The sequence below is a fragment of the Salvelinus sp. IW2-2015 genome, unplaced genomic scaffold, assembly GCF_002910315.2.
Source record: "Salvelinus sp. IW2-2015 unplaced genomic scaffold, ASM291031v2 Un_scaffold1582, whole genome shotgun sequence".
Taxonomy (NCBI): Eukaryota; Metazoa; Chordata; class Actinopteri; order Salmoniformes; family Salmonidae; genus Salvelinus; species Salvelinus sp. IW2-2015.
In genome coordinates, this window is record NW_019943007.1 from 68,778 (window position 1) to 82,100 (window position 13,323).

The window sequence follows — 13,323 nt, forward strand, 5'->3', positions numbered from 1 at the left end:
CAAGTCGGTACGACACCCTGAGGTCTCACAGAGTCGGTACGACACCCTGAGGTCTCACAGAGTCGGTACGACACCCTGAGGTCTCACAGAGTCGGTACGACACCCTGAGGTCTCACAGAGTCGGTACGACCACCCTGAGTGCACAGAGTCGGTACAACACCCTGAGGTCTCACAGAGTTGGTACGACATCCAGAGATCCTCTCTCTCTCCATGTATTGAACCTCTACTGCCACAGCTGTGTTACTTTACACAAGTGCGCTCCCAACCGTGCTCCCCCCCATCCGCGAAGACAACCAATCCGAGACAGAATCAATAGATGATCTGAGCTATCCTACCCAGACCAAGCTACATACTCCTCCAGCCAACATGACCCCATTGGCCCCATGTAGGTATTCATGGCAAGGTGGGCACGAACTAGCCCACACCAAGCCCAATACAAGCAGCCCACACCAAGCCCAACACGGGCTAGCCCACACCAAGCCCAACACGGGGTAGCCCACACCAAGCCCAACACGGGCTAGCCCACACCAAGCCCAACACGGGCTAGCCCACACCAAGCCCAACACGGGCTAGCCCACACCAAGCCCAACACGGGCTAGCCCAACACAACCAGTCCACACCAAGCTCAACACAACTAGTCCACACCAAGCCCAACACAACCAGTCCACACCAAGCCCAACACAACTAGTCCACACCAAGCCCAACACAACCAGTCCACACCAAGCCCAACACAACCAGTCCACACCAAGCCCAACACGGCCAGCCCAACACGGCCAGCCCAACACAACCAGTCCACACCAAGCCCAACACAACCAGCCCAACACAACCAGTCCACACCAAGCCCAACCAACCAGCCCACACCAAGCCCAACACAACTAGTCCACACCAAGCCCAACACAACCAGTCCACACCAAGCCCAACACAACCAGTCCACACCAAGCAGTGCATTCAGCTCGATATACAACCTCGTATCCATAGCGACTTATCTTCAGTGCATTCAGCTCGATGATACAACCTCGTGTCCATAGCGACTTATCTTCAGTGCATTCAGCTCGATGATACAACCTCGTATCCATAGCGACTTATCTTCAGTGCATTCAGCTCGATGATACAACCTCGTACCATAGCGACTTATCTTCAGTGCATTCAGCTCGATGATACAACCTCGTATCCATAGCGACTTATTTTCAGCGCATTCAGTTTGATGATACAACCTCGTATCACAGTGTGTGCGTTGACCTGATGTTGGCAGCCTACATGGGGCCTATATTTTAGCCCGCATCGTGCCAATGTGGACATGCTGCTTGGACTACTACCGTTACTTCATACTGGTTGTGGCACCATGTTGTGGTGGGGAGGTGGTGTACCTGCATTCGCCACCACATGTACCACGGCTTTAGGTGGATGGGGAGTATGGCAGTGCAGCCAAGCTCACTAGTGCAGCTAAGAGACGACATGCTTGGCTTGAAAATCCCCGGGCCACACCACACTGTGATTTGTTCTTTTTGTCTGTTTTTGTTCAGCTTACTTACTTACTAAACCCTCTCATAAAGCCACACACATCTTCTGCCACTAGAGTCTGTCTTTGGCCATAACTCCTCCAGGTTCACTGCCCCATAACAGACCCAGCTCCTCCAGGTTCACTGTCCCATAACAGACCCAGCTCCTCCAGGTCACTGCCCCATAACAGACCCAGCTCCTCCAGGTCACTGCCCCATAACAGACCCAGCTCCTCCAGGTTCACTGTCCCATAACAGACCCAGCTCTCCAGGTCACTGCCCCATAACAGACCCAGCTCCTCCAGGTTCACTGTCCCAAACAGACCCAGCTCCTCCAGGTTCACTGTCCCAATAACAACCAGCTCCTCCAGGTTCACTGTCCCATAACAGACCCAGCTCCCCAGCTCCTCCAGGTTCACTGTCCATAAAAGACCCAGCTCCTCCAGGTTCACTGTCCCATAACAGACCCAGCTCCTCCAGGTCACTGTCCATAACAGACCCAGCTCCTCCAGGTTCACTGTCCCATAACAGACCCAGCTCCTCCAGGTTCACCTGTCCCATAACAGACCCAGCTCCTCCAGGTTCACTGCCCATAACAGACCCAGCTCCTCCAGGTTCACTGCCCCATAACAGACCCAGCTCCTCCAGGTTCACTGTTCCATAACAGACCCAGCTCCTCCAGGTTCACTGCCCCATAACAGACCCAGCTCCTCCAGGTTCACTGTCCCATAACAGACCCAGCTCCTCCAGGTTCACTGCCCATAACGACCCAGCTCCTCCAGCTCCTCCAGGTTCACTGTCCCATAACAGACCCAGCTCCTCCAGCTCCTCCAGGTTCACTGTCCCATAACAGACCCAGCTCCTCCAGGTTCACTGTCCCATAACAGACCAGCCCTCCAGCTCCTCCAGGTTCACTGTCCCATAACAGACCCAGCTCCTCCAGGTTCACTGTCCCATAACGACCCAGCTCTCCAGTTCACGTCCCATAACAGACCCAGCCCTCCAGGTTCACGTGTCCCATAACAGACCCAGCTCCTCCAGGTTCACTGTCCCATAACAGACCCAGCTCCTCCAGGTTCACTGTCCCATAACAGACCCAGCTCCTCCAGGTTCACTGTCCCATAACAGACCCAGCTCCTCCAGGTTCACTGTCCCATAACAGACCCAGCTCCTCCAGTTCACTGTCCCAAACAGACCCACTCCTCCAGGTTCACTGTCCCATAAACAGACCCAGCTCCTCCAGGTTCACTGTCCCATAACAGACCCATCTCTTCCAGGTTCACTGTCCCATAACAGACCCATCTCCTCCAGGTTCACTGTCCCATAACAGACCCATCTCCTCCAGGTTCACTGTCCCATAACAGACCCATCTCCTCCATCTCCTCCAGGTTCACTGTCCCAACAGACCCATCTCTTCCAGCTCCTCCAGGTTCACTGTCCCATAACAGACCCACTCCTCCAGCTCCTCCAGGTTCACTGTCCCATAACAGACCCATCTCTTCCAGCTCCTCCAGGTACACTGTCCCATAACAGACCCAGCTCCTCCAGGTACACTGTCCCATAACAGACCCATCTCTTCCAGCTCCTCCAGGTACACTGTCCCATAACAGACCCAGGTCGTCCAGGTTCACTGTCCCATAACAGACCCAGCTCCTCCAGGTACACTGTCCCATAACAGACCCAGCTCCTCCAGGTACACTGTCCCATAACAGACCCAGCTCCTCCAGGTTCACTGTCCCATAACAGACCCAGCTCCTCCAGGTTCACTGTCCCATAACAGACCCAGCTCCTCCAGGTTCACTGTCCCATAACAGACCCAGCTCCTCCAGGTTCACTGTCCATAACAGACCCATCTCTTCCAGGTTCACTGTCCCATAACAGACCCATCTCTTCCAGGTTCACTGTCCCATAACAGACCCAGCTCCTCCAGGTTCACTGTCCCATAACAGACCCATCTCTTCCAGGTTCACTGTCCCATAACAGACCCAGCTCCTCCAGGTTCACTGTCCCATAACAGACCCATCTCTTCCAGGTTCACTGTCCCATAACAGACCCATCTCCTCCAGGTTCACTGTCCCATAACAGACCCAGCTCCTCCAGGTTCACTGTCCCATAACAGACCCAGCTCCTCCAGCTCCTCCAGTTCACTGTCCCATAAACAGACCCAGCTCCTCCAGGCTTCACTTCCCATAACAGACCCAGTTCCTCCAGGTTCACTGTCCCATAACAGACCCATCTCCTCCAGCTCCTCCAGGTTCACTGTCCCATAACAGACCCAGCTCCTCCAGGTTCACTGTCCCATAACAAGACCCATCTCTTCCAGGTTCACTGTCCATAACAGACCCATCTCTCCCAGCTCCTCAAAATTCACTGTCCCATAACAGACCCATCTCTCCTAGCTCCTCCAGGTTCACTGTCCCATAACAGACCCATCTCTTCCAGCTCCTCCAGTTCAGTGGTTAATAGCTTTATCCTGTCCTGTGTATTAAAGCCCTGGAGCTGGACTCTGTGAGAGGCACCATCCCAGCTCGCTCCAGGCTGCTGATCCGCTCCACTGTGAGGCCTGCCAGGAGGACCAGATACTGCTGGGACCTCACCTACCAGACACTCAGCTCTGCAGGTAGGTTCCCTGTTAGACAGCAGACACTCAGCTCTGCAGGTAGGTCCCCTGTTAGACAGCAGACACTCTGCAGGTAGGTCCCCTGTTAGACAGCAGACACTCTGCAGGTAGGTCCCCTGTTAGACAGCAGACACTCTGCAGGTAGGTCCCCTGTTAGACAGCAGACACTCAGCTCTGCAGGTAGGTCCCCTGTTAGACAGCAGACACTCTGCAGTAGGTCCCCTGTTAGACAGTAGACACTCAGCTCTGCAGTAGGTCCTCTGTTAGACAGGAGACACTCAGCTCTGCAGGTAGGTCCCCTGTTAGACAGCAGACACTCAGCTCTGCAGGTAGGTCCCCTGTTAGACAGCAGACACTCAGCTCTGCAGGTAGGTCCCCTGTTAGACAGCAGACACTCAGCTCTGCAGGTAGGTCCCCTGTTAGACAGCAGACCACTCAGCTCTGCAGGTAGGTCCCCTGTTAGACAGCAGACACTCAGCTCTGCAGGTAGGTACCCTGTTAGACAGCAGACACTCAGCTCTGCAGGTAGGTCCCCGTTAGACAGCAGACACTCAGCTCTGCAGGTAGGTCCCCTGTTAGACAGCAGACACTCAGCTCTGCAGGTAGGTCCCCTGTTAGACAGCAGACACTCAGCTCTGCAGGTAGGTCCCCTGTTAGACAGCAGACACTCAGCTCTGCAGGTAGGTCCCCTGTTAGACAGCAGACACTCAGCTCTGCAGGTAGGTTCCTGTTAGACAGCAGACACTCAGCTCTGCAGGTAGGTCCCCTGTTAGACAGCAGATACTCAGCTCTGCAGGTAGGTCCCCTGTTAGACAGCAAGACACTCTGCAGGTAGGTCCCCTGTTAGACAGGAGACACTCAGCTCTGCAGGTAGGTCCCCTGTTAGACAGCAGACACTCAGTTCTGCAGGTAGGTCCCCTGTTAGACAGCAGACACTCTGCAGTAGGTCCCCTGTGAGACAGCAGACACTCAGCTCTGCAGGTAGGTCCCCTGTTAGACAGTAGACACTCAGCTCTGCAGGTAGGTCCCCTGTTAGACAGCAGACACTCAGCTCTGCAGGTAGGTCCCCTGTTAGACAGGAGACACTCAGCTCTGCAGTAGGTCCCCTGTTAGACAGCAGACACTCAGTTCTGCAGGTAGGTCCCCTGTTAGACAGCAGACACTCTGCAGGTAGGTCCCCTGTGAGGCAGCAGACACTCAGCTCTGCAGTCGTCAGTAGCACGTCAGCCTCAGTGTCCCTGTTAGACAGAGACACTCAGCTCTGCAGGTAGGTCCCCTGTTAGACAGCAGACATCAGCTCTGCAGGTAGGTTCCCTGTTAGACAGCAGACACTCAGCTCTGCAGGTAGGTCCCCTGTTAGACAGTAGACACTCAGCTCTGCAGGTAGGTCCTCTGTAGACAGCAGACACTCAGCTCTGCAGGTAGGTCCCCTGTTAGACATAGACACTCAGCTCTGCAGGTAAGTCCCCTGTTAGACAGCAGACACTCAGCTCTGCAGGTAGGTCCCCTGTTAGACAGCAGACACTCAGCTCTGCAGGTAGGTCCTCTGTTAGACAGCAGACACTCAGCTCTGCAGGTAGGTCCCCTGTTAGACAGCAGACACTCAGCTCTGCAGGTAGGTCCCCTGTTAGACAGCAGACACTCAGCTCTGCAGGTAGGTCCTCTGTTAGACAGTAGACACTCTGCAGAGTAGGTCCCCTGTTAGACAGCAGACACTCAGTTCTGCAGGTAGGTCCCCTGTTAGACAGCAGACACTCTGCAGGTAGGTCCCCTGTTGAGACAGCAGACACTCAGCTCTGCAGGTAGGTCCCCTGTTAGACAGTAGACACTCAGCTCTGCAGGTAGGTCCCCTGTGAGACAGCAGACACTCAGCTCTGCAGGTAGGTCCTCTGTTAGACAGTAGACACTCAGCTCTGCAGGTAGGTCCCCTGTTAGACAGCAGACACTCAGCTCTGCAGGTAGGTCCCCTGTTAGACAGTAGACACTCAGCTCTGCAGGTAGGTCCCCTGTTAGACAGCAGACAGTCAGCTCTGCAGGTAGGTCCCCTGTTAGACAGCAGACACTCTGCAGGTAGGTCCCCTGTTAGACAGCAGACAATCAGCTCTGCAGGTAGGTACCCTGTTAGACAGCAGACACTCAGCTCTGCAGGTAGGTTCCCTGTTAGACAGCAGACACTCAGCTCTGCAGGTAGGTCCCCTGTTAGACAGTAGACACTCAGCTCTGCAGGTAGGTCCTCTGTTAGACAGCAGACACTCAGCTCTGCAGGTAGGTCCCCTGTTAGACAGCAGACACTCAGCTCTGCAGGTAGGTCCCCTGTTAGACAGCAGACACTCAGCTCTGCAGGTAGGTCCTCTGTTAGACGCAGACACTCAGCTCTGCAGGTAGGTCCCCTGTTAGACAGCAGACACTCAGCTCTGCAGGTAGGTCCTCTGTTTACAGTAGACACTCTGCAGGTAGGTCCCCTGTTAGACAGTAGACACTCTGCAGGTAGGTCCCCTGTTAGACAGCAGACACTCAGCTCTGCAGGTAGGTCCCCTGTTAGACAGCAGACACTCAGCTCTGCAGGTAGGTCCCCTGTTAGACAGCAGACACTCAGCTCTGCAGGTAGGTCCTCTGTTAGACAGTAGACACTCTGCAGGTAGGTCCCCTGTTAGACAGTAGACATCAGCTCTGCAGGTAGGTCCCCTGTTAGACAGCAGACACTCAGCTCTGCAGGTAGGTCCCCTGTTAGACAGTAGACACTCAGCTCTGCAGGTAGGTCCTCCTGTTAGACAGCAGACACTCAGCTCTGCAGGTAGGTTCCTGTTAGACAGCAGACACTCAGCTCTGCAGGTAGGTTCCCCTGTTAGACAGCAGACACTCAGCTCTGCAGGTAGGTCCCCTGTTAGACAGCAGACACTCAGCTCTGCAGGTAGGGCCCCTGTTAGACAGGCAGGACACTCTGCAGGTAGGTCCCCTGTTAGACAGCAGACACTCAGCTCTGCAGGTAGGTCCCCTGTTAGACAGCAGACACTCAGCTCTGCAGGTAGGTCCCCTGCTGGGCAGCAGACACACAATGTGACCAGCATCAGGATTTGAATGACTAACTGTGATGTAATGGTTGTTTTTAAGAACCTTTTCCCTCTCCCCTGTCTTTTTGTCTCTCTCTTCTCTCTGTACTCTCTCCTCCCTCTCCCTCCCGGTGGTTGGCTGTACTGCTCGACTGTGGTCCTTGACTGTCTGTCTCTTTTCCCCTCTCTCTGCCTCCCTGTCCTTGACTGTCTGTCTCTTTTCCCCTCTCTCTGCCTCCCTGTCCTTGACTGTCTGTCTCTTTCCCCTCTCTCTGCCTCCCTGTACTTGTCTCTGTCTCTTTCCCCTCTCTCTGCCTCCCTGTCCTTGTCTGTCTGTCTCTTTTCCCCTCTCTCTGCCTCCCTGTCCTTGACTGTCTGTCTCTTTCCCCTCTCTCTGCCTCCCTGTACTTGACTGTCTGTCTCTTTCCCCTCTCTCTGCCTCCCTGTCCTTGACTGTCTGTCTCTTTCCCCTCTCTCTGCCTCCCTGTCCTTGTCTATGCTCCAGGCTCTGTGTTGGATGTCCCCCAGCCTCTGTGCCAGGTGCAGGGTGAAGGGGTGTTCCCCACCCTGGAGGTGACAGATGTACGTTGCAGCGGCAGCGTGGAGGGACTCAGCAAGCTGCAGATCTGGAGCCTCTTTTCTCTGGGCCATCTCAACGCCCACCTGCAGAGAGACCCCGCCCCGCCGGAGCTCACCTACCGGGTGCCCACCAGACACAGGTGGGCTAGTAGGGACTATGAACTTTGTCAGATAAACTCAAGTCTCTTGGTGACTGGAGTGAAGCAAGGCAAAAAATTTGGTCAATTACATTTTAGGATTGTATTCAATTCCTTTTCAATTCAGTCATTCGATTCCTTTTCAATTCAGTCATTCGATTCCTTTTCAATTCAGGCATTCGATTCCTTTTCAATTCATTCATTCAATTCCTTTTCAATTCAGTCATTCGATTCCTTTTCAATTCAGGCATTCAATTCCTTTTCAATTCAGTCATTCGATTCCTTTTCAATTCAGGCATTCGATTCCTTTTCAATTCATTCATTCAATTCCTTTTCAATTCAGTCATTCGATTCCTTTTCAATTCAGTCATTCGATTCCTTTTCAATTCATTCATTCAATTCCTTTTCAATTCAGTCATTCGATTCCTTTTCAATTCAGTCATTCAATTCCTTTTCAATTCAGTCATTCGATTCCTTTTCATTTAATTCATTTAATTCCTTTTCAATTCAGTCATTCGATTCCTTTTCAATTCAGTCATTCGATTCCTTTTCAATTCAGGCATTCGATTCCTTTTCAATTCATTCATTCAATTCCTTTTCAATTCAGTCATTCGATTCCTTTTCAATTCAGGCATTCGATTCCTTTTCAATTCATTCATTCAATTCCTTTTCAATTCAGTCATTCGATTCCTTTTCAATTCAGTCATTCAATTCCTTTTCAATTCAGTCATTCGATTCCTTTTCAATTCAGTCATTCAATTTCTTTTCAATTCAGTCAATTCAGAGAACAAACTGAAAATCCCCAAAAACACTCAATTGAAATGTGAATTGACGCCAACCCCTATCCACCCATCTATGAACTGTTGTGACATTTCTAATATCAGTGTATGGAATTGGTCTGGAGTTATATATAGTGTGTATCTGAGGTGTGTCTGTCCCCCACCTCCTCCAGTCTGCGTCGCTGTCCCTCCATCTTCACGTCGGCCATGTTGGATTTCAACTTCAGTGCTGCTCCTCTGGGCTCAGAACCCTCCAGTGTGCTGCTGATGTTTGAGAACACTGGGAGCATCCCTGTCGAGTGGTCAGTATCTGTTATGCTATGCTAATATGCTATGCTTTGCTATGTTGTGCTATGCTTTTCTATCCTATGTTATGCTATGCTATGTTGTGCTATGCTTTTCTATGCTATGCTATGTTGTGCTATGTGTTTCTATCCTATGTTATGCTTTGCTATGTTGTGCTTTTCTATTCTATGTTATGCTATGTTGTGCTATGCTTTTCTATCCAATGCTATGTTGTGCTATGTGTTTCTATCCTATGTTATGCTTTGCTATGTTGTGCTTTTCTATTCTATGTTATGCTATGTTATGCTATGCTTTTCTATGTTATGCTTTTCTATGTTATGCTTTTCTATGTTATGCTTTTCTATGTTAGGCTATCCTCTAAACTAAGCAATGCTATTCTATGCTAACCTCCACTCCCTCCAGGTCGTTCCTGTTCCCAGAAGACCAGCAGATAGAGCTTGAGTACTGGGCTGAGACTGGGGAGTTCAGTACTACAGAGCTCCACCATATGAAGGTGCAGGACAACAGGCTGTTTAATATAGCACCCCGCTCTGGTAAACTACATCCAGGACAGCAGAAGGCAGTGACATTTAGCTACAGGTATGGCCCATGGGTGGGCAACGTGTTTGGCTTGAGGGCCACATCAGGATTTAGAAAAGTCAATGTCCAAACAGATTTTTTTTTTGGAGCCCAATTTTAGTCGTTAAAATCAATCAGTAGGCCAGAAGAAGGGCAGTTATTTTCAAATACTGTAGGTCCATTATTATCCCCCCCCCCCACTTCCTGCTCTAGTCTCATGTTGCCATACTTCCAAATTACTCGGCTATTGAGGTTGGATACACAGACACAACAAAAAATAATAGCCCTTAATAATAAATCATTCAAGAAAGTAATGATGTGATGAGATGAATATTCTTCACATACGGTCCGTCTTGTTGTTGTTCTTCTTCATAGACATGACTTTGCTGGTACTGACCGTCTCCCAGTCCTGTTCAAGCTATCTCACGGCAGAGAGATTCTGGTGAGACAGCACAGTCATATTTTAATGCGCCAGTTTTCCCGGGAAACAGATTAAGTCTAGACCTCTCCGTTAAACCTGCTTGTTATTCCAGGATCAGGGGTAGTCTTGGGAACCAGCCTTTTAGCTTGTTATTCCAGGATCAGGGGTAGTCTTGGGAACCAGCCTTTTAGGTGTCTGGGCTTGTTATTCCAGGATCAGGGGTAGTCTTGGAACCAGCCTTTTAGGGTCTGGGCGTGTTATTCCAGGATCAGGGGTAGTCTGGGAAACAGCCGTTTAGATGTCTGGGCGTGTTATTCCAGGATCAGGGGTAGTCTTGGGAACCAGCCTTTTAGACGTCTGGGCTTGTTATCCAGGATCAGGGGTAGTCTTGGGAACCAGCCTTTTAGATGTCTGGGCTTGTTATTCCAGGATCAGGGGTAGTCTGGGAACCAGCCTTTTAGATGTCTGGGCGTGTTATTCCAGGATCAGGGGTAGTCTTGGGAACCAGCCTTTTAGGTCTGGGCTTGTTATTCCAGGATCAGGGTAGTCTTGGGAACCAGCCTTTTAGATGTCTGGGCTGTTATTCCAGGATCAGGGGTAGTCTTGGAACCAGCCTTTTAGATGTCTGGCTGTGTTATTCCAGGATCAGGGTAGTCTTGGGAACCAGCCTTTTAAGTCTGGGCTTGTTATCCAGGATCAGGGTAGTCTTGGGAACCAGCCTTTTAGATGTCTGGGCGTGTTATTCCAGGATCAGGGTAGTCTTGGAACCAGCCTTTAGGGTCTGGGCTTGTTATTCCAGGATCAGGGTAGTCTTGGAACCAGCCTTTTAGATGTCTGGGCTTGTTATTCCAGGATCAGGGGTAGTCTTGGGAACCAGCCTTTAGACGTCTGGGCTTGTTATTCCAGGATCAGGGGTAGTCTGGGAACCAGCCTTTTAGATGTCTGGGCTTGTTATCCAGGATCAGGGGTAGTCTTGGGAACCAGCCTTTTAGATGTCTGGGCGTGTTATTCCAGGATCAGGGGTAGCTCTTGGGAACCAGCCTTTTAGATGTCTGGGCTTGTTATTCCAGGATCAGGGGTAGTCTTGGGAACCAGCCTTTTAGGTGTCTGGGCTGTTATTCCAGGATCAGGGGTAGTCTTGGGAACCAGCCTTTTAGAGTTCTGGGCTGTTATTCCAGGATCAGGGGTAGTCTTGGGAACCACTTTTAGATGTCTGGGCTTGTTATTCCAGGATCAGGGGTAGTCTTGGAACCAGCCTTTAGAGTGTCTGGCTTGTATTCCAGGATCAGGGGTAGTCTTGGGAACCAGCCTTTTAGATGTCTGGGCTTGTTATTCCAGGATCAGGGGTAGTCTTGGGAACCAGCCTTTTAGATGTCTGGGCTTGTTATTCCAGGATCAGGGGTAGTCTTGGGAACCAGCTTTTAGATGCTGGGCGTTTATTCCAGGATCGGGGTAGTCGTGGAACCAGCCTTTTAGATGTCTGGCGTTTATTCCAGGATCAGGGGTAGTCTTGGGAACCAGCCTTTAGGTGCTGGGCGTGTTATTCCAGGATCAGGGTAGTCTGGGAACCAGCCTTTTAGGTGTCTGGGCGTTATTCCAGGATCAGGGTAGTCTTGGGAACCAGCCTTTTAGATGTCTGGGCTTGTTATTCCAGGATCAGGGGTAGTCTTGGGAACCAGCCTTTTAGATGTCTGGGTTTATTCCAGGATCAGGGGTAGTCTTGGGAACCAGCTTTTAGATGTCTGGGCTTGTTATTCCAGGATCAGGGGTAGTCTTGGGAACCAGCCTTTTAGATGTCTGGGCTTGTTATTCCAGGATCAGGGGTAGTCTTGGAACCAGCCTTTTAGATGTCTGGGCTGTTATTCCAGGATCAGGGGTAGTCTTGGGAACCAGCCTTTAGATGTCTGGGCTGTTATTCCAGGATCAGGGGTAGTCTTGGGAACCACCGTTGATGTCTGGGCTTGTTATTCCAGGATCAGGGGTAGTCTGGGAACCAGCCTTTTAGATGTCTGGGCGTGTTATTCCAGGATCAGGGTAGTCTTGGGAACCAGCCTTTAGATGTCTGGGCTTGTTATTCCAGGATCAGGGTAGTCTTGGAACCAGCCTTTTAGATGTCTGGGCTGTTATTCCAGGATCAGGGGTAGTCTTGGGAACCACCTTTTAGATGTCTGGGCTTGTTATTCCAGGATCAGGGGTAGTCTTGGGAACCAGCCTTTTAGGTGTGGGCTTGTTATTCCAGGATCAGGGTAGTCTTGGGAACCAGCCTTTAGATGTCTGGGCTTGTTATTCCAGGATCAGGGGTAGTCTTGGGAACAGCTTAGATGTCTGGGCTTTTTTCCAGGATCAGGGGTAGTCTTGGGAACCAGCCTTTTAGATGCTGGGCTTGTTATTCCAGGATCAGGGGTAGTCTTGGGAACCAGCCTTTAGATGTCTGGGCTTGTTATTTTCAGGATCAGGGTAGTCTTGGGAACCAGCCTTTTAGGTGTCTGGGCGTGTTATTCCAGGATCAGGGGTAGTCTTGGGAACCAGCCTTTTAGGTGTCTGGGCGTTATTCCAGGATCAGGGGTTATGTCTTGGGAACCAGCCTTTTAGATGTCTGGGCGTGTTATTCCAGGATCAGGGTGGGAGTCTTGGGAACCAGCCTTTTAGGTGTCTGGGCTTGTTATTCCAGGATCAGGGGTAGTCTTGGAAACAGCCTTTAGGTGTCTGGGCGTGTTATTCCAGGATCAGGGGTAGTCTTGGGAACCAGCCTTTTAGATGTCTGGGCGTGTTATTCCAGGATCAGGGTAGTCTTGGGAACCAGCCTTTTAGATGTCTGGGCTGTGTTATTCCAGGATCAGGGGTAGTCTTGGAACCAGCCTTTTAGGTGTCTGGGCTTGTTATTCCAGGATCAGGGGTAGTCTTGGGAACCAGCCTTTTAGATGTCTGGGCTGTTATTCCAGGATCAGGGGTAGTGTGGAACCAGCCTTTTAGATGTCTGGGCTTGTTATTCCAGGATCAGGTAGTCTTGGGAACCAGCCTTTTAGACGTCTGGGCTTGTTATTCCAGGATCAGGGTAGTCTGTGGAACCAGCCTTTTAGATGTCTGGGCTTGTGTATTCCAGGATCAGGGGTAGTCTTGGGAACCAGCCTTTAGATGTCTGGGCTTGTTATTCCAGGATCAGGGTAGTCTTGGGAACCAGCCTTTAGATGTCTGGCTGGTATTCCAGGATCAGGGTAGTCTTGGGAACCAGCCTTTTAGATGTCTGGGCTTGTTATTCCAGGATCAGGGTAGTCTTGGGAACCAGCCGTTTAGATGTCTGGGCTTGTTATTCCAGGATCAGGGTAGTCTTGGGAACCAGCCGTTTAGATGTCTGGGCTGTTATTCCAGGATCA

The 13,323-nt window shown here is 51.1% G+C and overlaps 1 protein-coding gene across 1 annotated transcript in view; it reads left to right on the forward strand.

Moving 5' to 3' along the window:
• The window catches only part of cfap65 (cilia and flagella associated protein 65), an 82,222-nt gene that overhangs the window by 41,291 nt on the left and 27,608 nt on the right, over positions 1-13,323 (forward strand). Inside the window, 5 exon segments of the mRNA XM_070439342.1 lie at positions 3,991-4,119; positions 7,675-7,888; positions 8,838-8,966; positions 9,373-9,549; positions 9,904-9,970. Coding sequence (XP_070295443.1) covers positions 3,991-4,119; positions 7,675-7,888; positions 8,838-8,966; positions 9,373-9,549; positions 9,904-9,970 — 716 coding nt within the window.